Below are 26,395 nucleotides of genomic sequence, written 5' to 3' on the forward strand. Positions count from 1 at the left end.
GTGGAGTGTGCACGCGCAACACCATTTTAACACTCAAACACATGGTGGACTTTCACGCCCTTTTCCCGGTGATAAAACTCCGAATATTGATTTCTGCTTTGCTCATGCGAAATACATTTTTCGATCACGATTTTGAACGTTGGATTATTTTGTCTCAATAATGTTTCTCTCAAACTTTCATCGCAAAGTCCGTAAACAATTTGATCCCTTATTAATGAATCATGCAAATCAGTGAAATTACATGTTTGTGCTAGCAGTTTTAAGTCAGTGACAAAGCTTGTGATCGGTTCGCCGTTTTTCTGTAACCGTTTATGAAACCTGAAACGTTCCAGTATTTCATTAGTCTGCATCTTGCAGTGGTCATCAAACTTTGCGATAGTCACTCCAAATTTGCTTTGGTCTTCACTTTGAGAATATTAATGAATTATATATCTCTATAGCTTACTGACCTACCATTGACAGGAGCAGTGCTATTCTTCTGACTTCAGAGGCAGTATTTAAATCATGCACTTCTAAATAAAGTTAGAACTGTTGTTTTAACAACTTCCAATGCAAATTTAAGTTAACAAACGTTTTCAGCTGCCATGGAGCAAGAACGTTGTCCATCGAGTCGATTTGTTGTTGAGGATCCGTTTGCTGCGAAGTGATCCACAGTCGATCAGTCAGTACTGGAATTTTCTTTTTTCTTACCTAATTTATCTAGTATTATTTTCTTAAAGCAGTTAGCCTGGTACCATGTTATATTACTAAGGAGTAATATTTGTTACTCATTTGTTTCTGCCGAGTTGAACTTAGCTTAGATGATGAATACTCAAAGTTGTCCAGTTGGTAACAACTAATTTATTGAGTAACGAATCAATTTAATTGTTAGTTCTTTTCTTCAATACTAGTGTTCAAATTAGCTAAGGTAGATTTAGATTAACAATGAAATATATACTTTACACTCGGAGCTTGCTATACTTCTGTCCTCTAGCTACAACACATCCAAAGAGAGCGGGTAAACAGATTGTGGCTGTTTATATACCCTTTGTTAGTGTTGCCCTCTAGTGATCATCTGACTGTACTGACTACACATTAACCCTTCATGTATTTACATATACAGAGATCACTACACTCAGAACACCAGAAATGGAACTTATACACCAAAGCTTTTGAAATGCCATGTTTGACATCAAACAAGCTTCAGAGTTGACTTGGGAATGCTTGATTGATAGTGCACACCGTTGTGCATCACAAACCTGCATGAGTGCACACAGAAGCATTCTATATTTATGGTGGTCTTGTGGTGCAATGGTAGCACCCCTATCTCTGAGCCGGAAGATCTGGGTTCAAGTCCCACCCCAGGATTTGATGACCAAGGAAGGTGTGTTCATAACACGACCAAACAGGTTGAGTGTCAGCCTGCAAATCCTTCCAAACATGCCAATGACTGGCAGTAAGAGCGGCAGACACCTGGTCAGCATGCTTGCTATAAACATGCAAGCTATAAGGCCCTGACAACAGACTACCGACCTGTTCTGAGAATTACTAGCTATGGAAATGGTCAAAGGTCTGCCTTAGTGCACCACTATGTGCGGGAAGAGAATTGCAATATACTAGATTTATAACAAAGGCTAAAATTCTTCATGAGTGCAGCAAATTGGTGCTGACGAATATGAATCATAGAATCTACAGTGCAGAAGGAGACCATACGGCCCATCGAGTCTGCACCGGCCCATGGAAAGAGCACCCCACCCAAGCCCACACCTCCCCCTATCCCCGTAACCCAGTAACCCCACCTAACCTTTTGTTTGGACACCAAGGGGAATTTAGCATGGCCAGTCCACCTAACCTGCACATCTTTGGACAGTGGGAAGAAATCGGAGCACCCAGAGGAAACTCACGCAGATACAGGGAGAAGGTGCAGACTCCGCACACACAGTGAGCCAAGCCAGGAATTGAACCTGGGACCCTGGAGCGGTGAAGCAACTGTGCTAACCACTGGGCTGCCGTGTTACCACATGGTTAAATCATTCCCAAATTCGTAGCCAGCATTCATTTAATGATGACAAAAGGATGAACTTGAAATGCTGAGGCTAATTTTAATCTGACCTGCTGAGTGGAATGTCAATGGAGTTGGCCCGAGTGCTGATTTTGCAACCTGCCCAATAATATACTCCACTGACTTCAAAAGAGAGCAAAATCAGGTTTGAGTGCAAGACCAGCTTGCACCCAACCCCATGAGATTCCTCAAGGCTGGGTTGAGGTTAACATTTTCCCCAGCACACTGCTCCTCTTGTCACAGAATCCTAGCATTTTCTGTTGTTAATGTCAGATTTCTAGCATTTGCAATATTTTGATTTTGTCTACATATCTGTACCTGATGAGGAATTTGCTGATCGTCAGTACATTGAGTGCAGACGTCAGCACTGACGCATTTTCCTTCCAACAGCACCTTCCCTTCTGGACAGTAGCAGCCTTCAGCAGGGGAGGTTAGACAGTGTGTGGCGTTCTTTTCCATAATGCTATCGCAATGGCGGATGCAATCTACCCCACAAGGTTCGTAAACCAGCGAGTTGGGGCACTGGCGAGCTAAAGGTAAAGAATAACACTTTAGACAGGTATCTAGGATAATGGCAAAATGTAAAACCTTGGGCTGACCTTTACTTGCCCCTGGCGGACATGTTTCCCATGGTGAAAGGGGGAGGGGGCATCCATCCCACCGCCTTCCTGCCCACACCTGGGGGGTATGGGTGGGTGCCAAAATTTGCAGTCTCGCACCCATATTTAAATGAACCATGGAAGATCAATTAGGTTTGTTATCAAGCCTATTAACACTGATAACACACTGCCCACGTGTTTGGTGCGGGCAGCAGGGCGGGAGCAAGTCCAATTTTTCACGTCAAGTTGTTAAAGGATAAGAAGGGAGGATGGATCTTGCTTTGGAGGTTTGCCTCTTGCCGATCATGGGGTGGCCCCCCTTAGGTTGTCCCTCCCCTCTCTTCTTACCCTTTCCCTCCCTTAAACCCAACCCATCCCCTTTTCCCCAACTTACCTAAACTCTCTTGGCCCAAGACTCCGGACTTAACTGCCCCACAGATCCTCGGCCTTGTGGTCCTCTCTTCACCAGCAGTCCCAGCAATGGCCACTGACACTTTTCTGGTGCTGCCAGGACTGTTGAAACTCGGCCGGAGAGCGGGACTTCTGCCCCAATGAAGAGGTGGAAGTCTCCTTAATCAGCCCCTGAGTGCTTTACGGCTGTCATATTGGCTCCAGGCTCATGTAGTTTCCAGGGATGGAGCATCATCACCCCCCCTCCCACCCCAGAACCTGCGATAAAGCTCTGTGCCTCTATCAGCTTGATCCCTCTTGTCCACAGGCAAAGCAATGAATGCAATTTTACTCGCCAATGAGAAAATGCTTTCAATCACTTGCTTAGTACATTTGTGGGTAACTAATTGGCTGATTTGGTACTCCTCAATGACAGTGGCTAGGAAGCATCAGATAGTATCAATGTTTAGTGCATTAATGATCTTCACATTCTCTTTAGGAGACATTCTTGCCCACATTATGTAGGTCATATGCCAGGAGGTATCAACTGAGTGTCTGCGCAGCCTTCAAAGGTATTCCTTTATCCTGAAATGCAGTGGTCGACCTTCAGCCCAAATTCAGGGCTGTATTCAGGGCTATATTCAACACCGAGAAGCTCTACATCACCAACACATCTCACATAGTGAGGGCAAACGTACAGTCAAATAAACTGCTGATGTGCAATAGATGCACTGCACTCCATCTCAACAAGACACAATGGAATGGTGCACAAAAAAGATTCCTATTTATATAGGAAGCAGGCACGGCCATTTATTCCTTCAAGCCAGCACCGCAGGGAAATTAGATCATGGCTGATCTACCCACGTTTCCATATTCCTTGATACCTTTCAGCGACAAAAGTCTAACATTCTCATTCATGAAATCTCTAACTGTCTCAGCATCTACAGTCTTTTGGGAGAGAGTGAGAGCTCCAAATTATTATGACCCTTTGGGTGAGGATGTGGCTTCTGAGTTCAATCCTGAATGACCTGGTTTTAAGCTCAACAACTATACCCCTTTTTCTGGATTTGACCATCTGAGGAAACTTTATCTCCTCTGTGGAATCCTCTTTGAATCATGCATCTAATGGCAGGAATGGTTCATTTTTTGAGCAGTAAGACGATGCGCCACGGTCACCTGAGATAACTTTCTCATATGGCTGCTGGTTGCTTGTCCGATCAGGGAACTTGTAAGATCAATAAAAAGAAAAATGAACTGCACTTACGGCAAAAATCATTAGATCGCCAGTTGATGCAGATGCCCAGAAGTTTGCACCTGAAGCTGTACGCTGAAATGGAGTCACAGATGTCACCGCCATTACAGAACCTCTGTTGACACAGTCTGAGATATGGCTGCGGATCAACCACTTGGCGGCATTCATCAAATGCCGCAGAGTGCAGAATGCCGCACTTGCTCCCCGTCAATAAACAATCCGGCTCCTGTGGCACTTGTTCGACACAACTCTGTGACAACGATTCTTTCAGAGTCCAATCATTTATAAACGTGAGGCTGTCGTTGGTTACAGAACCATCCCGGAGTTCAAAATCATTTAATTGTTCATTGTCACATGTTCCTGAATACAAACAAATAAAACAAAAGTGACCAATGAGAATGTTAGCCAACCTACAATTTGCATTTATTTATCACATTTGACATAATAAATTGTTCCAAGGCACTTCCCAGGCAGACAGAATTTTACACATCAGGAGATATTAATATAGGTGACCAAAGATTTAATCAAAGGGTAGATTTTAATTTTGGTCTTAAATGAGGAGAGAGGGAGGTGGATTTGTTTAGAAAGAGAATTCTAGAACTTCGGCCCAGGCAGTTGAAGGCAATGTCGCTCATAGTGGATCAATGAAAATTAGGATATGCAATTTTCCAACCTCTTTGCTTTCCCAATTAGCAAAACAGAATGACAAATTCATTTAAATCCAGTACATTAGTCATCACAGTTCAAAAACAGAATTCAGTACTAGGTATTTATGTCATCTCGGTGAAGTAAACTCTTTGCAGAATATTGTACTCTGCACGTGGTGAGGTTGTGATTCCGGGATTGATCACCTAGCAGCAGCGTTCAGTTCATGCAAGAGTAAAGGTAGGCAGATCTCGCACATACCCTTTACACTTTGGAACTGCATGTCACTTGCAAAGGTTTGGAAAACCAAAACCAGGTGGCCATAGCCATTAGTACACTAATGAAGTGAAAAAACATTTATGAAAATGGGGACAGGGATGATAACTTCTGTTAGCTTGCTTTGGCAGTTCATTAAAAAATCAAATGAAGATAAGGGAAAGGAAAGTTGATCAGACCCGTTGGGTTCACGCCTTTGAGGAAATAATTGAACCTTGTGTACAACGCTGTCACTTCTTAGTAATGCTGCCTCCTGGGAGAGATAAAAGCAACAAAGAAAGAGACCTATATGTGCTCCTGAAGTCTGATATGTTTTCACAGTTGGTCGGATTATGTTATCACAGCCAGTGTTGCATGCTCCAAACAATCTGTTATGTGCTCCTATAGGTTCCTACATACTAGGGGCATGCCTTTTGGGAATTAATTGGGTGGGATATTTTGTCTCTTCTTGCCGGCTGGATATTTTGTTCCCGCTGTCCGCGACTCCCACCCACCCCAAGGCAGGTTTTCGACGGCAGGGCAGATGATCTATACAAAACGGCATAGACATCCCACTGGCGGTCAATGACGGACTGCTTCCAGGCCGGAAAACAAGCCACATAGAAGGGGGTGGGATTTGTAAAATCCCGCCCATTGTCTTTTTTTTTTTAAAAACACTCTTTACGACTTAACAATATCTAAGAATGTCTTGGCAGAGCATCGTCCATCGCACAGCTTTTCACCACTCACCACAGAGTCCCGATATTCTGGTAAAGAACAGCGCAGGAGAAAGCCAAAGACCAAAAAGGTTGTTCAATGGGTTGTAGACAAGAACTATCCCCAAATCTGGGATAGTAACTACAAAGTTGCTGGATCCATGGTTAATGATATCCATGTTCCCAACAGTTAATGGTAGAAAGGCCAATTGTCCATTGACTGAAACCTAATGGAAAGAAAGGATAGAGAATTGATTAAAATTCTCGTTCATGAACACAAAGTGCCAGATCCTACTCCCATCCTGATTGTGATCATACATTGCTGAACACAGTGACATTTTCCGTAATTGGTCAATAAAAATTATTTACACAGCGCCTTATCACATCGTTCAAATCTCCCGAACATACTGCGCACAGATAGCTTTGACCTGTTAGTTAACTGAAAAAGACGTATATCTACTCACAGTCATGTCATCATGTAGCAGAATTTCCGTATTGAATTGCTTTATTTCAATTGCTTTGATGCAGTTTTCATTGGAGTCCAGGTGACACGGACCCTTATGAAGGATTAGTTTTGTACCTCGATCTTCAATTTGCAGCAACAAGTAAGAGCACCTTCCAGTTAATGAGAAACCATAACCATCAAAAGTAGAAATCTGTGTTTTTGCACTCACTGTGCATACACCTGTTAATAGAAGACAAATCGGAATGTAATCTATATTGGAAACAGGCCATTTGGCCCAACTGGTCTATACGATGTTTATGCTCCATCGGAGCCTCCCCAGCCCCACCCCCCTAATTTATCTAATTCAAAAAGTATTCCCTTCTATTCCTTTCTGCCACACGTATTTATCCAGATTCCATTGGAATGTGTCTATGCTATTCACCTTAACCACTTCATGTAGTAGTAAGCTCTGCATTTTAACCACTCCCTAGGTGACCTACATTGCTTGTTGGGTTGAACAGTGACCATCTTATGTTTATGGCCGCAAGTGTTAGATTCCCCCAAAAGGGGGAAACATTTTCTCTATGTCTACACGATCAAATGTATCATCATTTTTTGAAAACGTGACATGATAAAGAAACTGTTGTCAGGGTTTTGTGCGCTATGGTCGGAGATTGGCATCCCTCAATGTAAACTGCTTCTAAAATAGTTTTTTCCCCCCTTTAAACAGGGGGATAACTCTGAGTGACAGGATTGCGGGTTCATGGCCTGCAACAGATGCTGAGCATCTAATGAGCTCAATGCTATATTTTCAAAGCGCCTTTTATGCCTTCAATGCAACCCAAAGTGCTTCATGATCAATCAAATATATTTGAAGTGTAGCCATCAGCTGGATTTTTTAAGAATTGTGGAGACTTTGCAGATCTTCTAAAATGATGAGTGGCAGAAATTTTGCTTCCATTTCCACAATATCCCATCAAAATTGTAGAGGGAAAGGGATAGGATATATGGACCTGGGCAAAACTACTCAAGCTCAGCAAGGCCATTTGAACTCAATGCTGAGTTCATGCAGTTCCTATTCTCGCTGCAGCAAAGGGCTTAACCCGCAATGTAGGAGTTACAAATTTTTGAAATAGATGTAAATGCTTTTGAATGGCAGAGAAAATGTCTGTAGAACAGTCATGCTGTGAAGTTATATAAATCCCCAGCCCTTTAACAATTAAAAAAATCCTGCCTGTGTCAGTGTGAGGTGAAAATATCCCCTTCAACGTTTACCGTACTGTTCGTTGAGATTACAATAAGGTTTAACATTGTGTCGTTATCAATGCTTAGCTGCTTTCCACAACCTATAATTATTTCAGCAGGAGGTTTTAAGTTCAAAGCTTGATTGACAACTCAGAGGTTAGCTGTCTTTGATATGTGGTTATGAATACAATATTTTTTAAGGGATTAAGTATTGAGGGGATTTATGGGTTTTGAATGGACCTTGATGAATGGCAGATATTTAAAAATACATTAAAGACAATACTCAACATGACTCCTTGGAAATTTCCACGGTGGATGTGAGGGCAAAGCATGGTGGGTGAGTTGGAATTAAGTTAGCATTGGGGACTGTAAGGGGCCATGGATGTATGCAGGAGGATATGTTTGGGATGGAGGATATGTCAACCATGGGGCATGGGTGGGGTTCATGAGTTGCCATGGATGGAGCATGAGAAGTGGGTGGAAGGGTGAGGAAGTGTGAAGGTTGAGGGCTAAAATCCCCTGGTCTGTTTCAAAAAATGTATCATTGGAGCTTTTAAGTTGTCCCCCACAAACAGATAGGTCCTTAGTTCAGCATTTCAACTGAAAGACAGCGCCTCAATTAACACAGCATAGTACTGTTAGCTCAGACTACCTGCCCTCAGTATTTGTTGCAGGCCATGATCCTGCAATTACCTGACTTGGAAGTATCTTTTCATTTAAAAATAAAAAGGATATTTTAAAAGTGTGGTTCAAATTAATATTAAAACATAACTGCAAAACTAAATCCCAAAAGATCCAGCAATCTTTTCCTCATTATGCCAGTTTGCATTCTGCTTAACTATTCATTTTTAAAAAATTACTTGATGCAGTAGTACTCATAGTGTAACCTGTCGCAGCTAAAGCCCATTTAGCACATTTCCACCACGCCCAACCCCCACAACACTTATCCTGAGAAGGGATCTGAGAAGAGCTAAAGTTGCATTTGCACCTTTATCTCATAATTTTCATTCCATTAAAACCAATGGAACAGAAACTTACCACAGACTGGACATTTACCTTCCTATGTCCCTCAACCTGCCAGCATGATTGACCTTTTAACAAGACCAAACAGGACTTCATGTTCAGAATCTACGGCAGGAATGCTGGCTGCTGCGTCTGCTTTCGATAGTCTGTAGGCAGTTTTACCTTTGGCCTATCAAACTACAGAGAGTGGATTTAACAGCAGAGACACTGGACATCAGCACATAACTCCCAAAATCCAAATCTAAAGACTGACGTATGAGAAACATGAATGAGAAGGAGCAAGCAATAAACAAAAATAGTGGTTTCAACTAAAATGTGAGTGACTACTCCTTTCTGAAATCCTGCTGGGTGAAAAATGTCAATTGGTCCGTCAAAGGATCCAGAAAAACAAAAGAAGATTGTTTAACTGGGATCAAGTCAGGCTTTGTTCTATCCTCCCCAAAAATGTTTTACTATGATCATTTTTATCATGCTACTTACAGGGGCATGCAAACCGACAGCTACACCTTTCCTCAATTTTGATGCTGGGAAGATTGTTGCTGCAAATTGGTCGATGTAGTCTCTCACAGTTGATTTTATGATTTGTGGAAAGAACTTCTCCTTTTTGTTTGCACTCAAAACTGTGACACTTATCGGGCAGCTTCCACTTCTCTCCAGCCTGGAATGAAAGTGGTTAAATCAGTGTTAAATATCAATTCTCACAGACAAATGGGACTGAATTTCACCAGCTCTCTGGAGATGGGCTGCGGTGCGGGAGGCCATGAAAAATGGCGGCAAAAGGTATTAGGAAGGAAGCCAAACATCTTACCGCCACTGTGGGATATTGTTAATGGTGGGAACAGCAGCTACGCATCAACTACTGTGGGTGGCCAATCAGTGCTATTAATTGGTTACTTAAAGGCCATTTTCCACCCCGTTATCATTTTGTCCTCATCCAGGCAGGGTTCCTGTCTCATGGTGAGATCACCAGGTATGTCAAGGCAGGACTTGATTTTGGTCCTGGCACTGACACTACATGGGACGGATTCTCCGCTGTCGGGATTCTTCATTACGCCGGCAGCGCACCCACGCCCGGGGATTTCCCGACGGCGTCCGGCTGCCTTCAATGGGAAACCCCATTGGCCGGCTGGCGGGACGGAGAAGCCTGCTGCCCGCGGGGGCACTCAGCACGAAAAAACTGGTGCGGTGGGACGGAGAATCCCGCCCCATGTCTTTTCACAAAAATCAGCCTCTTATTTCTCTTCAAACCCCAATTGCAACTTATATCCAACTGATGTAGGCAGCACAAGTGGCTAGCACTGTGGCTTCACAGCGCCAGAGATCCAGGTTTGATTCCCTGCTGGGTCACTGTCTGTGCGGAGTCTGCACGTTCTCCCCGTGTCTGCATGTGTTTCCTCCGGGTGCTCCGGTTTCCTCCCACAGTCCAAAGACTGCGGGTTAGGTGGATTGGACATGCTAAGTTGCCCTTAGTGTCCAAAAAAGGTTAGGAGGGGTTACTGGGTTACGGGGATAGGGTGGAAGTGAGGGTTTAAGTGGGTCGGTGCAGACTCGATGGGCCGAATGTCCTCCGTCTGCATTGTATGTTCTATGTTCTATGATGTAGACAGAATCAGACACTTCATGATTTTTAAAAAGTGTGAGCCATACTAATTAATTAAAATATTAGTTACTAATTCTGTGTAGACATTGAGTTGTAATTGTGTGTTTGCAGCTAATAGAAAAATTCCATTCAGCATAATGGGATGGAAAAATTTAACTCCAATTATAGGGTCATGGTTGTCAGAACTAAGGGAGGACCAGAAAACACAGGATTAGGAGGAAGAGGAAATATGCGTAGATGGTATCGATTTAACAGCTTATGGAAAGGGTATAAATCAAGGCAGCGCTGAGAATTTTGTCGTCTCTGTACAGAGCGCTGGATGAGGTGAGAAACTCGGAATGCAGCTCTCTAGCAGTACAGCGGAGTTTCCTCACCATATCTTTTGGCACTCTGTGCAGAAAGAACCTGGGGCGGTGTATTTTTGCTGTCATGTTGGTGGGCAGGGCCTGATAGAGCCACCCCAACCTGTGTTAAAACAATACACCCTCCATCTCCGCCGCCGGGATACGGGGAATTCCCACCCCATTCCCCCAAAGCACCTGGACAACCCCATCTCCTCATGGACATGGGTAATTCCCGCCCCCTCCCACAAGCACCGGGGGAACCTAACCCCCATAATAACATACATTAGGGGGAACGCCCCAATGGAGCTCCCAAGAGGGCCTGCCCCTAGCACTGCTCCATGACAGTGCCACCTTCGCTGATGGGACGTCAGCGAGGCCAGTTCCTTTATTTGGGAGGAACAAAGAGGAAGACCTTTAAGTATATTTAAATGTATTTAATTGGTCGGGAACTTCATTACCCCTCCAGCAAGGGGCGAGGCAAACCAGAGAATGAGATTTCGCCACCAAGATTCTCATTCCCACAGTCTCACTCGATTTTCCACTGGGGCCACCATTTTCGCCCAAAGCGAATGCTGGCAGAAACTGCCCCACCAGAATGTGCGTGTACAAGATTTAAGGGACGATAGGCCGAGAGCTCTGTCGGGGGAAGACGTGCACAGGGCAGCTCCCGCTAAAGGACTAAACTTTCAGAGGGTTTTTTTTTTCTTTTTTGTTTGTTTAGTCCCGGTGGTATTTTTATTCTTGTTTTTTCATATATATATTTTTTTTAAAGAACCCACGCAGCACTCCCCTGAAGGGACCGGACTGACGGTAAGCTGAGGCCAGTGAGAGGGAAGGGGGGGGGAAAGAGAAGACGAAGGGGGAAAAATAAAAGTAAATAAATAAATAAAGGGACAAGGAAAGAGAGAAAGGAAGGGAGGAAGGTAACCAACCACAACCCCCCCGCCCCCAACAAAACAAAAGGGAAACCCTAAACCGAGGTAGACCCAGCGAGAGCAGAGGAGCGGGGGAAGTGAGAGCAACCCCAGGGTAAGGAACAGCAGCGGGGAAAGAAAGAGAAACACACAAAAGGCTGGAGAAAAGAAAAACACCAAGGTGAAGGGACAGCGAGCCACAAGCAGCAGCAGCAGGGAGGGTAAGGTGCAAGAGCGGCCGACGCACAGGCAGGCGGCCCCACAAGACCAGACAGAGGTACAGGCGAGGCTGAAAGGGAAAGCCGATGGTGGACCAAACAGCAGAGCGTGAGCAGGACGCAGCGACCAGCATAAAGGAGGCGCTCTGGTAGGAGCTCCAAGCAATGATGAAGGAGACCACGCAGACCATCGAAGGCCTGGAAAACGAAGTGAAGGCGCAGAAAAAAATGATTCTGGAGTTGGAGAAGGCCGCCTCGGACCAGAGCGAGAAGCCAAGGTCAAAAAGTTAGTAACGGCCCAGGGGAACCTAAGAGGGAAAGTGGAGGACCAGGAAAATAGGTCCAGACGGCAGAACATTAAAATAGTGGGTCTGCCAGAGGGGATAGAGGGCAGAGACCCAACAGGCTACATCGCCCAAATGATGGGCAAGCTAGTGGGAAAGGAGGTATTCCCAAACCCACAGGTATTCCCAAGCACAGGTCGCTCCAACCCAAGCCCAAAGCCGGGGACCAGCCCTGAGCAATTATTGCGAAGCTGCACTGGTTCCAAGACCGGGAGAGAATCCTAAACTGGGTCCGGTAAACAAAACAGAGCACGTGGGAAGGGAAGACCATAAGGGTGGATCAGGACATTGGGGCGGACCTGGACAAAAAAAGGGCTGAATTCAACAAGGTGAAATCAGCATGAAATGAAATGAAAATCGCTTATTGTCACAAGTAGGCTTCAATTGCATTGAGGGAGGAGACAAGCTCTGAGACAAGACAGCCCAGTCCCGCGCAAGGCATAACACACATGTGCACAGTTCATGAGTCCATTGTCCTTGTTTGCAGTCTGTCCTCCGCTCTTGGTTCTGGTTTTCCTTTCCTTTACCGTCCCCATGTCTTTCATTGCGGTTGCGTGTGCTCCTCCCCCAGCTTGTTCGCTCTAACAAATTCATCAGCCGCCGCTAGGGGGGTAGCAATATTAATTAGCAAAAGGTCGAGATTTACGGGAACCAAGACAGTTACGGTCCCAGGGGGAAGGTACGTCATGGTCGACGAGACGCTCCCTTCCAAGTCGAGAACGATGCATCAGACGTCGCTCTGGCCGCCACCCTCAACCAGGCAGGCAGGCCCGTGGCATTCTTTTCACGCCCCCTTCATGCCTCCGAAATTCAGCACTCCTCCGTCAAGAAGGAGGCCCAAGCCATAGTAGAAGCTGTGCAACATTGGAAGCATTACCTGGCCGGAGATTTACTCTCCCCACTGAACAACGGTCGGTTGCCTTCATGTTCAACACACAGCGGGGCAAGATCAAAAATGATAAGATCTTCAGGTGGAGGATCGAACTCTCTACCTACTATTACGAGATTTTGTATCGCCTCAGTAAGCTCAACGAGCCCCCTGATGCCCTATTCCGAGGTACATGTGCCAGCGCACAAGTGGACCGACATCGGACCCTGCACGACAATCTCTGTCACCCAGGGGTCACCCGGTTTTTTCACTTCATGAAGGCCCGCAATCTGTCCTACTCCATCGAGGAGCTCAGGGCTATCACCAGAGACTGCCAGGTCTGCGCGGAGTGTAAACCGCACTTCTACCGGCCAGACCGAGCGAACCTGGTGAAGGCCTCCCGCCCCTTTGAATGCCTCAGCGTGGATTTCAAAAGGCCCCTCCCCTCCACCGACCAAAACACGTACTTTGTTAACATGGTCGACGAATACTCCAGGTTCTCCTTCATCGTCCCATGCCCCGATATGACATCTGCCACCGTCATCAAAGCCCTCAACACCATCTTCGCTCTGTTCGGTTTCCCTGCCTACGTCCACAACGACCGGGGATCCTCATTTATGAGCGATGAGCTGCGCCAGTACCTGCTCAGCAAAGGCATCGCCTCGAGCAGGACAACCAGCTACAACCCCAGGGGAAAGGGGCAGGTGGAGCGGGGGAATGGGACGGTCTGGAAGGCCGTCCAGCTGGCCCTACGGTCCAGAAATCTCCCGGCCTCCCGCTGGCAGGAGGTCCTCCCCGACGCCCTTCACCCCATTTGGTCGCTCCTTTGCACTGCGACTAATGAAACCCCCCATGAATGTCTCTTTGCCTTCCCCATAAAGTCCACCTCCGGGGTTTCGCTCCCAACGTGGCTGGCAGCTCCAGGATCCGTTCTCCTCCGCAAACATGTGCGGCTCCACAAGGCGGACCCGTTGGTCGACAGGGTACAGTTCCTCCATGCGAACCCACAGTACGCTTACGTGGCATATCCCAATGGCCGCCAAGACAGTCTTCCTCAGGGACCTGGCACCAGCTGGTTCCCCCCCTGCCCCGGCGCCACCCTTCCTCCCCCCAGCGCACCTCACCACGGTCCCCGCTCCTGGACGATCCGTCCTCCCCTTGGTCCCACCCGGGGACGAAGATGAGGTCGACACGCTCCCGGAGTCACCGGCGACCGAACTGACGCCTGCATCGCCACCGGGACTGCGACGCTCGCAACAGAGGATCAAGGCACCCGATCGTCTGAACTTGTAAACTTTTCCTAAAACTGTTAACATATGCATGTAAATAGTCTTCCACCACCCCCGCTGGACTCTTTTTTAACAGGGGGTGAATGTGGTAGTCACCACTGTTGTGTATATATCGCATATGAGGTGTATTGCGGTAAGGCTCCTGTACTGCAGGTACAGGGGTAGATCCCTGCCTGCTGGCTCCACCCAGTAGGCGGAGTATAAATGTGTGGGCTCTCTTAGCTGCAGCCATTTCAGCAGCAGCTGCGGGATGCTACACATCTCTGCGTAATAAAGTCTCGATTACACCCCACTGTTGTCTCGTCATAATTGATAGTGCATCACAGGGTGAGGGACAACTCCTGCGCAAGGCTAAGCCTAATGCAGCTCAAAGTGGTGCACAGAATGCACCTGACCAGAAACCGAATGAGCAGGTTCTTCCCGGAGGTGGAGGACAAATGTGAAGGTTGCCAGAGGGGCCCGGCCACACCCACATGTTTTGGGCTTGCCCCAAGCTTGCTGGGTTCTGGACAGCCTTTTCCGAGGCATTGTCCAAGGTTGTGGGGGTGAGGGTGAAGCCATATCCAATAGTGGCAATCTTCGGGGTATCGGAGCAGCCAGAGCTACACATGGGGAAGGGGGCCAACGCCCTTGATTTCGCTTCTCTAATCGCACGCCGGAGAATCCTGCTCGGCTGGCGATCGGCAGCACCACCCACAGCTGCAGATCGGCTCGCTGACCTCTCGGAATTTCCCACCTGGAGAAGATTAGGTTCGCCATCCGAGGGTCAGAGGAAGGCTTCCTGGATACTTGGGGGCAGTTCGGCGGCCTGTTCCAAAACCTGTTCGAGGCCAGCAACGAGGAGTAAGCCAGGGAAAAAAAAAGATGAAAAACCAAAGGACTGCGCAACCCGGGGTGGGGGCGGGGGGGGGGGCGGAACTACAAGAGAGAAGGAAGGGTGCTGAAACCAATGGCTGGGGGGGGGGGGGGGGGGGGGGGGGGGCGGAGGAAGGGGGGTATCATAGACTGATCCAGAGGGCAACAAAATGTACATACAGTTTAGTCACATGAATGAAATGAAAATCGCTTATTGTCACAAGTAGGCTTCAAATGAAGTTACTGTGAAAAGCCCCTAGTCGCCACATTCCAGCGCCTGTTCGGGGAGGCTGTTACGGGAATCAAACCGTGCTGCTGGCCTGCCTTGGTCTGCTTTCAAAACCAGCAATTTAGCCCTGTGCTAAACAGTTAAACATGAAGGACAAAACAAACCTCTCTGTAAAATAAAGCAAATTAGCGAGGTCAAGAAAAATGTAATGTATGTAAGTAACAACTGTTTATCAATATGAGAAAAGCCAATAAAAAGATTTTCCAAAAAAAAATATTTAAGGGACAATTGGGTAGATAGTTAAGGAATTGGGTGATTGAGCAGTATTCATTTTTGATGACTGATTACATGGGCTCAAGAGTGTATCAAGAGTCCAGTACTTTCCTGTGGTCCTCATCTTAACCCAGACTTCCTTCACAACTGCTCCCACTCCATGAGTGTAGCTTCTAGTTGAAAGGTCATTTGTAAGATGTGGGCAGGTTGTTTCCACTGGCGGGTGAAAGCAGAACTAGAGGGCATAGCCTCAAAATAAGGGGAAGTAGATTTAGGACTGAGTTTAGGAGGAACTTCTTCACCCAAAGGGTTGTGAATCTATGGAATTCCTTGCCCACTGAAGCAGTAGAAGCTCCTTCATTAAATGTTTTTAAGATAAAGATAGTTTTTTGAAGAATAAAGGGATTAAGGGTTATGGTGTTCGGGCCGGAAAGTGGAGCTGAGTCCACAAAAGATCAGCCATGATCTCATTGAATGTTGGAGCAGGCCCGAGGGGCCAGATGGCCTACTCCTTCTCCTAGTTCTTATGTTCTTATGTAAACAGCTCCCACCACACCTCTGGCCAAATTATATGCAAGCATTTGGTGGAAACTCTGGGTCCTGTGCATGTTTAAACAGAGCAACGGAGCAAATGGATCTTCATTCAATGGGAGATGTGGGTCTCTAGTGCTAGCATTGATGCATTCTTCTCTATGATCAAGTATACCTGGCGTCGATTCCCCTCATCATCAATACATTCCAGAGGTGAAGTTGCTGGTGAAAGAGAAATGGAAGATGGAATAAATCCAGTTTGCGTCCGTGTAAATAATTCATAAAGAACATTCAGGATTTACTTTCAAAAAGTTATTTTTCTCATTCCAAAATTGCTTCATAAAATTGATTTATAAGCCCTCACCTGTACAGACTTTTTCTATAAACTCATCATTAAGTGCCACCATTATGGGAAGCTCTTCCATGTTACCCAGGTGAAAGACGTTGTTTGGATTTTGCCCAGCTAAGGTTTGAAGCTGGTGCTCGTCATAGCTTTGCCCAATTGCAATTGGGATCACTGTGACTCCTAACAGAAAAGAGATTAAGAGAAATAGTGACAATAACAGGAATTATCAAACAATTAATCTGGAGGTTGTTAAACCTTAGATTAACTGCATTACAGAATCAGAGAATCACGAAAATGCAGAAGGATCCCATTCAGCCCTTCAAGTCTGCATAGAACCTCCGAAAGAGCACCCTACCTAGACCCATTCCTCCACCCCGTCCCCGTAACCCCACCTAACCTGCACAGCTTTGGATTGTGGGAGGAAACCATAGCACCCGAAGGAAACCCACGTAGACATGGGGAGAAAGTGCAAACTCCACACAGTCATCCAAGGCCGGAATTGAACCCGGAGCTGTGAGGCAGCAGTGCTCATCACGGTGCTCATCTTGTTTGTGCAAAATCCTCTGAGTCAAAATTGTGATTGTTACAATTCCACTACTCTGAAAAGAAAAGCATTCATACTAATAATATGATGCCAAAGTTTGACTGGGTGTTCCCATTACACTGCTGCCTATTTCATTGCACCTTCAATAGAAACAAGGTGACACCTAGTCTGGGGTTTTCCACTCTCGTTTGCGCCAGGCGGGTTCAGTAATGGAAGCGGAAAATATAATGAGAACTGCAAAATCACGTTTTATTACAGCATAAGAGCATGATGCGATTGTGCCCTCCTCTCCATCAATAATGGGGGTTGGGGAACATTTAAATACATTACCATCTCATTATCAGGTCCCTGCTCCTGAATTATCTACACCACCATCTGAAAGTCCATCCACGTCGGCGTGATGACTGAATGGCGTGAATCACAACTGGTCTCCCGAAGCATGCACCTGGGGAGCAGACTTCCCAGGGGAGCTCAGGTGAGTGCAGTGCTCAGGTGGGAGTGGGTCATGCACCTGGCAGTGCTCGGTAGTGTCTGGGCAGTGCCCAGGTAGTCCCATGGAACAGTGACAGGGCGCAGGGTACTTCCAGGGGGTCTGTCTGCCAGGGCAAAATGGTTTGATCTCTCGAGGCGGGCTTTAAAAATGGTGCTCCAATACTCGGTTGTCGAAGTTACTGACAGGGCAGGCAAATCAGTGGTTGTCCCGCGATTCATCATGCAACCCGGTCCTTGAAGGTTCTTTTCTCCAAATTGTTGCACTATATGGCGGAGAAAGCCTCCATTGCTGTCGGCAGCTTCAACGCCATTGTACCCACCTGCCATCAGCCTATGCTGATTTCCGAGGAAATCTCGCTCCATGGGAAATCAAAGAATTACCTTTCACCATGGCTCAGGGCAACAATTCCATTTTGGTATTATTTTTGGACAGGTTTCAAAGTAGCTAAGATGAATTGGGCTGGGATTTTCCAGTCCTGCCGCGGAGGGACCGGCAATGGTGATGTGGTGGCCCAGCCAAATTCCCAGTTGTGGGCAGGGCCAGAAAATCTCGGCCCAAATAGTACCTGACAGATAAATATTTCCAGGGGCTAATGAAACAATTTTAATCAACGATGAAAGAAGAATTTATACAGCTCACTTCACAAACTCAGAAAGAGTCCAAAACACATTACAGTCTATGAAGCATCTTTTGACGTATAGTCACTGTTGTAATGTTGAAAATAGCAATTTGAGCAGAGCAAACTCACAATAACAGCAACGTGACAGTGGGCAGATATTGGCCAGAAGTCTCTAGCCCTTTTGATTCACTTTTCCCGCCGGCAACGCAGCTTCGCCAGGGGCTAACCTGGGCAGTGTAGGGTGGCTTCAATGAGAAACTCCATTGACAAGTGGCGAGAGTATAGAATCCCATCGCCAGAGAACGACGCGGCGCTGAGAAACACGCGGCTGGGGGACTGGAGAATCCAGCCCGATATGTTTAAGTGATGTTTGTGGAGGGGTCATTATTGGCCAGTACACAGAAGGAGTACTTCCTTGCACTTCAACATAGTGCTGCGGAATATTTTACATCCATCAGCCATCTAAGATGCAGCTACCTCAGTTAAACCAAATTATAGCATTTCCCCCTCTCCACGCCCAATTGCAACTCTTGCCACGGTATTGCACATTTTGAAAGAGAAGCTCAGTTTTAACGCAATTATCATCAGTCACGGTGACATACCTGTTATGATCGCTTCCTCTGCTGCCGTATCAACATCGTCCTGAGAGATGTCAGTCGCAATCACCACAGCAACCTTCAGAACACCGACACGTGCTCCTATGGCCTCCGTGAGTCCATTCTGTACAGCAAAGGAGAGTGCTTTTCCTGCGACAGATTACAAAGGCTTTTCAGGAATATATCGTGACATTTGCTGGTGCTCATTTCAAAATCATTTTTAAAAATGCAAAAGTCATGGGCGAGATTCTCCGACCCCACGCTGGGTCGGAGAATCGCCGGGGGCTGGCGTGAATCCCGCCCCCGGCGGTTGCAATATTCTCCACCACTGGATATTCGGCAGGGGCGGGAATCGCGCCGCGCCAGTTGGCGCCCCCCCAACGATTCTCCGGTCCGGATGGGCTGAAGTCCCGCTGCTAAAATGCCTGTCCCGCCGGCGTAGATTAAACCACCTACCTTACCGGTGGGACAAGGTGGCGCAGGCGGGCTCCGGGGTCCTGGGGGGGGTCGCGGGGCAATCTGGCCCCGGGGGGTGCCCCCACGGTGGCCTGGCCCACGATCGGGGTCCACCGATCCGCGGGCGGGCCTGTGCCGTGGGGCACTCTTTTCCTTCCGCCTTCGCCACGGTCTCCACCATGGCAGAGGCGGAAGAGACTCCTCCACTGCGCATGCGCGGGAATGCCGTCAGCGGCCGCTAACGCTCCCGCACATGCACCGCCCGGAGATATCATTTCCGCACCAGCTGGCGGGGCACCAAAGGCCTTTTCCGCCAGCTGGCGGAGCGGAAATTAGTCCGGCGCGGGCCTAGCCCCTTAAGGTTGGGGCTCGGCCCCCCAAGATACGGAGCATTCCGCACCTTTGGGGTGGCGCGATGCCCGACTGATTTGTGCCGTTTTGGGCGCCAGTCGGCGGACATCGCGCCGATACCGGAGAATTTCGCCCCATATGTCTGAAATATTCAAAGACAAAACGAATCTCATGTAGCCACTCCACCTAGTTGACTTGGTCCTGGTTCCCTTTGCCGAATATTGTCGATCAGTTTTAAAAGATTTTCCTTCTCCTGATTCTCATCAAAGTTAATTTCCAGTGTGTTGGTCTTCCCATACTGTATGATGGAGATATGAGTGGCATCTAATCCTGCAATAGGAAAAACCTTTTAGTAGAATAAAAGAAAAATTAACCCTTCACCTGACGTACATAAAACCAAGCTCCTGTAGGATCTGCTGAAAGGTGGGGTGAAGCATTATAGCTGGAATAGGAGCCGCGTTTCAATATTCTAGCTGCAATAGTTGGGGTAATTTCACCCTCCGAGAAAGAAAAAGTTGGTTTCAGTCAGGTGGGAGATCAAAATTTTTTAAGTGTTTAGAAATCTGAAACAGGAGCTGAAACCGGCTCAAACACACCCACTTCATCTTTCAACAGAGATGGATGGGATGAGAGGCGAGCAACTACCCCACTCCAGGGAGGAAGGTTGGTCATTGAAATTGTTTCTGGAAGCCACGTGTCTTCATTTTAGTGGTCATTCTTATTTCTAACTACTGTTTGCTGGGCACTCTTGGTCTCAGGAAACCATGAGGTAAAGCTGAGGTGACTCAGGCTGAATCCACAAGGTAAGTGCCTTTACAAGTGCCTCTACTCGTAGAGAAGGAAGAGCAGGAGCATTGGGTTACTCTAGGCCCAACAAATTAACCTGGCAACCCACCACTTCGCCTTCATGATTTGCGTCTGCCACACCAGTGATCGCAGACCTCCCACTCTGATTTCCAATGTCCTTCCACAATATCATTGGCCCATGTAATCTCCAATTCTACATCCAAGCCTCCAGTCCCTCACCCTCCAATTTCTCTCCAATGCCCCCCCCCCCACCCATTTTTCCTGCCAATCTCTCCATGATAACCATTCTGTGCCTCTGATCTCTCTCCTTTTTTAAATTCATCTATGGGACATGGGCGTCGCAGGTTGTGCCAGCATTTATTGCCCACCCCTAATTGCCCTTGAGGGACAGTTAAGAGTCAACCACATTGCAGGGTGTCTAGAGTCACATGTAGGCCAGACCAGATAAGGATGGCAGGTTTCCTTCCCTAAAGGACATTTGTGAACCAGATGGGCACTTCTGACAATAGACAGTGGTTTCATGGTCACCATTAGACATTTTAATTCCAGATATTTTATTGAGTTTAAATTCCATCACCTGTTGTGGTGGGATTTGAACCAAGGTCCCCAGACCATTATCCTGGGTCTCTTGATTACTAGTCCAGCAACAATGCCACTCTGTCACCGCCTCCTCTAACCATGCATCCCTTCTGCAATTGTTCCCCAATTCCACACTGTGTCTACCTCTAAACTGTCCCCAAACCCTGCATCCCCACTCCCATCTCTGCTTCCAATCTCTCCCAAACCTCTCCATCGCCACATTGAACTGCCACACTTGCTGCTATTAGTTTTTTTATTGCGGGCACTTGTCTGAGCTGCTTCTGGCCTTGTGTGGTGGTTCATTGTTATCTATAATGTCGACGTTCATTTCACTAACCTGTTTGGATTTTCCCGATAAAGGATTTCACAAATGTTTTCATTTCTTCAAATTGTGCCTCGCCAATACTGTCACTGCCATCGAGGAGGATGACAACATCCATTGGTTCAGTGCACCGAACTATGAGGAAGAGATAGCAGTGGGTTTACATCTTCCAATAGTCCACATACATTTTTGTTTAGCAGTCACATAATTTTGGAACACATTTCCTAGTGAAAAAAGCTACTCTGCCTAAAAAGCATTCACTATAAAGGCATGCATGTATTTTGATGAACTGACTGTATCTCACACCTCAATAAAACTTATATAGTCTGTCCCATCAATGTTAAATTCCGAAACATGACAATGCAGGTGATATATTGCAACTAGTTGGGGAGAGAATGTGCTGTATGCTACTGAAGAAGTGTTAAGTTACTTAGGTGCTGCAGGACACTTGCAAAGGTTAAGTTATCACAGTGGCGGGAATGTATAGATTAGAGGCATCCACATCCGGGCAGCACGGTAGTGCAGTGGTTAGCACTGCTGCCTCACACCGCTGAGGACCTGAGTTCGATCCTGGTCCCAGATCACTGTCCGTGTGGAGTTTGCACATTCTCCCCATGTCTGTGTGGGTCTCACCCCAACAACCCTAAGATGTGCAAGGTAGGTTGATTGGCCGTGCTAAATTGCCCCTTAATTGGAAAGCTACAAAAAAGAAACACACACATTGAACGATCCTCGAGAAGTTCTGCCCACCCATGGGTGCTCCCTACAGGCCCTCCCTCCCCGTCCTCTCCCTCAAGAACATAAGAAATAGGAGTAGTAGGCCATTCGGTTCTTTGAGCGTGCTCTGCCATACAGTTGATCTGAAGTAGCCTTAATTCCACTTTCCTGCCTGTCACAATCCCATAACCCTCAACTCTCTTGTCAATCAAAAATCTGTCAATCAAAAATCTGTCTAACTCATATTTGTTGTATATATTCAATCACTCAGCCTCCACTGTTGCTGAGAGGAGAGAATTACGAAGACTAAAGACTTACACCCTTCTCTCCTTACCTCCCCGGGCCTCACCTCCCTCCGCACCCCATTATGAGGCAATTCGCACTCATCAAATCCTGGCCTCTTGGACTTGGAATCTGGGAACTGCTTACAGTCCCAGTTCTAGCCACTGCTTCTATTGGCACTGCTGGGACTACAGAGCTGCCAGCCAATCAGAATCTCCAGCAGCTCTCAGAGGTGGAATTCGCTCGAATGAGGGATGGAAGTCCCGTCTAAATATTTGCAGGACAGCCAGTACAGGTGGGGATGCGTTCCACACTGACTTTTCCGGTGGGAAATCTTGTCACCTGAAAAATCCTGCCCATATTTTCTAACTTGCAACAAATGCCCCATTTGTCATGAGTGCTAAACCTAATATTTAAGGCCGTATTTACAGTACAAGCTTGAGGTAGAAATGCAAATGTTCCCGCCTATCTTCCTTGTACCATATTTTCAATGCTGCCTTCTATCGCTGTTCGGCTGTTGGAACCATTTTTCATCTCATTTGGATCCATCTTTTCTACCTAGACATGTCTCATGACCATCTTCCTCTGCCTGTGTCGTTAAAACCCCTTGCCCTCCACCCTATCAACCCTCTCCTGCCTCTTCCTCTCCTGTCCCCTTTTCCCAGATTCTGCACTTGCTTAAACCTCTACAACATTCCGGTCCTCATGAAAGGTCATCAGTCTGGAATATTGGGCGGGCTTTTCCAGAGTGTTGAGTCTCAGTTAAGCTGCAATTAGATAACACTACAGAAACAAAGGCATTGCTCATCAGCTTTGGTGTGAACCCACTCTGAAAATGAGTGTCAGTCATGAGCTCAAAATATGCTGACGCCGATTTAATTTGTTGGTATTCCGATGCATTTTCACACCATTATATTTCAGTATTTGTGCTGATTTGTCTATACAAGATTCTATTGGAATGACTGGACAAGACTTCTCTCATTACAGATACCTTGACCTAGCAATTGTTCACCTGACCTACAATTAATTAACAAATAAAATAATTCATTAACAAAATAGATTAACTCATCATAGCAAACATAGTAAAATATATGAGTGAAGATATTGTTGGTGCATGGTGTACTCTGGAAAATCTCCTATTATGCTGATAGGATTAGGTGGTTGGGAGTGAAGCGTGAAATCATGCTTCAGTTGGGTTGAATGGCCTCTCTCCATGCTATAAATTCAATGTAATCTCATGTAAAATCTCAAACTTATTCACAATTCAAGCAATATGCCCATAACACGTAGGAGCAGAACTAGGTCATTCAGTCCATCGAGTCTGTCCCACCATTCAGTGAGATCATGACTGACCTGATGTGATAATCCTCAACTCCTCCCCCCCCCCCCCCCCCCCCCCCCCCCCCCATAACCCTCGTTTCTCTTGCTGATAAAATTCTGTTCATCTCATCCAATAAAGTTTTCTCACCTGGTGATAGCACTTTTGAACTTCTGGCAGTTGATGCGGTAAGAGTGGTGGTGGTCATTGTGGTGGTAGCTATAGTTTCAGCGTTGACTGGTCGGCAGCACGTTCCGTAAACCTCGTCGACTATATTAGGGATATCGTCAAAGTCAGTTGACACAACAGGAGGCGGGAGCTCAGGAATTGTAATTGTAGGATCAGCAACAATTGATATTAATTTTACATGTTCATTGATGACAGCATTTATAGGATTTGTGATATTGTCTGTTGGGGGGGTTGCTGGTTATCATAAACACGAGATCAGGTGCTTCTTTTCTCGCACCATTCTCTGTTGTTAAAGTCGATTTAATGACATGCATTATCGCACTTCCTGTATTGGTGTGCTCGCCTCCTTGATACTGTATTTGTCTTATTCTTTCAATGAGTTCCCAGTTTCTCTGAACGCTAATAAAACTAAATTCTTCATGTACTGTATTTGAGTACTGGAGAACAGTTACATATGTGGTTTCCTCTGTTTCGTGGAACTTTTCGACAATTCTAATCATGAATTCTTTTGTCTTGTTAAAGTTACCTTCCCCCACCTTGTCTGATGTCTCCACCAGGAACACAACATCGTGTATTTTTCCTTCAACAAGCAGTGAGCTGGTGGTCACTAAATGGGTGACTGATGGTGATGTGGTACTTGATGCTGTTGTTTCTGCCAACGGAGTTCGCACGGTGACAGGAGCCGGGGGGCTAGCTCCACGACTACACACGTAATCTAAAATTGTCCTTTGGTATCCTTTCAGATCAGCAACATTGTTCAAAATAAATGACTTGCCTCCGGGTGATGTGGCTGTTATCAAGCCTATTTCTTGTCGGTTGATACCTGACCCAATGCCGACTGTGATCACAGTGACTTTCCTCTGGGTGACGTAACGCAAGGTATTTTTAACATCCCCGCTTGAGGTGCTTGCTGTCACAAGTATGGCTATTCTGGGAACCTTCTTCCTTGCTTTATTTCCAAACACAAGAACTGACGTGTCTTTCAAAGCTTCAAATATGTTCGCTTCAGAACCTCCAATGTATTGCATTGTTTTCACTAATGTTTTAAGTTCTCTTACAGTCTTCTTCGCCCACAGGTTGAACAACTTGCTGACGAGTGAATGAAACTGCAGGACAGAAACCCGTATGTTCGACTGGCCGATCTGCATCTGTTCCATCATTGCCAGCACAAACATCTTCACATCTTCAAATTGTTTCTTTGAAAACGACTTACTGCCATCAATCAAGAAAGCCAGCTCCATTACCCTTTGGCAGCCGCCAGCTGCAGGAATGACTTCTGGTGGCGGGGAGAATTCTGTGTTTAGTTTCCACACAGGGCAATCTTGGCAATACAAGGAAGTTCCAGCACATAGGCTGAGGGAGCACCGCCATGAAAATAAAAGGAAATAATTAGTTCCTATCATCTTTAGAATGCATCACCGCATAAACGCCAATGAAAAGTCATCAATACCCCATAATCGTGAACATCTGACACGCGGTCAACTGCACCATACAACAGGACTAAATACGGGTCTGTGATGCGTGTGCAGGTTGAGGATTATTCATCTGAATCACATGGCTTCTTCCTGGTGCCAGTGATCTTCCTCCACCTTATCGAATGTCCCCACATGGAGCAGAACAAATCCCTCCTTTTTTTGAGGGGCTCAGGTATGCCCCTCAGAGATAATCGCAAGATAATGATGGAATAAAGCACTTTCCAGTGCCTTTATTTTATTAGTATTGTGATGAATGTAGGAATTTCATGTGTATATATTGCATTATATATAGCTGGTGCAGTAATGGTTAAAAGCCCAGGTTAAAATGTGTATGTGACTGCTGCAATAATGTTGCTAAAGTACCTGTGTTTGAAAGACGGCCAGGCTTTGTGACTACGAAAGGGATAATTAAAGCATTGTAAAAGTAAGATCATAACTCATTCCAGCCAGGGATATTATTTGCCAAAGTAAGGCGAATGGAATTTTGTTTACAGAAAGTAAGTTCCCTAGGGAGTAGATAGTTATAGACATTGGCCAGAATTCTCCGTTTTGGAGACTGAGGGCGTGATTCAATGGACTACGGGCTGTTTCATAGTGGCTGCAGCGCCGAGAAGCACCCCGCTATTCAAAAACACTTTGTTGTTGTTTTGGCCTTGGGGAGTTTCTTTCCGCCGAGGCCGCACTTCGAGGGATCGCCAGCAGAAATGGCTGCACTATTTTGATCAGCAGCTCCGATCGTTCTCCCCCTCCCACTTTCAGGCACCCCCCCTGCTTTATTGACACAGCCTTTCACCCTCCCTCCTCAACCTAGGCAAGGCCCCTTGTAAGCTCCTCAGAATGCCCCCTCTAATTGGCAAAGAACCCCCTGGGCCCAACCCCTAGCAGTGCTAACCTGTAGTCTGGGCACCCTGGCGCTGCCAGACTGACAGTACCCCAACATCCTGACATTTCCAATCAGGCACCCAGCGAGGTCCCACAGGCATGGGTGTTGAGTCCCAGGCGCCAGGTGAATCCGGTATCCATGTATTTAAATATTCCCATTGGAAATGAATAGTGTGCAATTCGAGCTGTTTGATTTGAAATTCTGGAGATGCAAATGGGCCTGCAGTCTGCCAGCATGAATTGGAAGCAATTCCCAGCCCTGCTGCTGTTGGATTTGCTGGGACCGGAATTCATGGTAAAGAGCCAGACCAGCTGTAGCTGCTTATAACCGCTCCGCTCGTGA

The 26,395-nt window shown here is 46.5% G+C and overlaps 1 protein-coding gene across 1 annotated transcript in view; it reads right to left on the reverse strand.

The window, feature by feature from the left end:
- vwf (von Willebrand factor) overlaps nucleotides 1–26,395 on the reverse strand; it is a 130,386-nt gene that overhangs the window by 44,877 nt on the left and 59,114 nt on the right. The window contains 12 exon segments of the mRNA XM_072471681.1: nucleotides 2,360–2,571; nucleotides 4,295–4,642; nucleotides 5,933–6,125; nucleotides 6,363–6,583; nucleotides 9,092–9,269; nucleotides 16,252–16,298; nucleotides 16,441–16,602; nucleotides 18,681–18,824; nucleotides 19,668–19,811; nucleotides 21,205–21,324; nucleotides 23,657–23,924; nucleotides 23,926–25,048. Coding sequence (XP_072327782.1) covers nucleotides 2,360–2,571; nucleotides 4,295–4,642; nucleotides 5,933–6,125; nucleotides 6,363–6,583; nucleotides 9,092–9,269; nucleotides 16,252–16,298; nucleotides 16,441–16,602; nucleotides 18,681–18,824; nucleotides 19,668–19,811; nucleotides 21,205–21,324; nucleotides 23,657–23,924; nucleotides 23,926–25,048 — 3,160 coding nt within the window.

The sequence above is a fragment of the Scyliorhinus torazame genome, chromosome 13 (genome assembly GCF_047496885.1).
Source record: "Scyliorhinus torazame isolate Kashiwa2021f chromosome 13, sScyTor2.1, whole genome shotgun sequence".
NCBI lineage: Eukaryota > Metazoa > Chordata > Chondrichthyes > Carcharhiniformes > Scyliorhinidae > Scyliorhinus > Scyliorhinus torazame.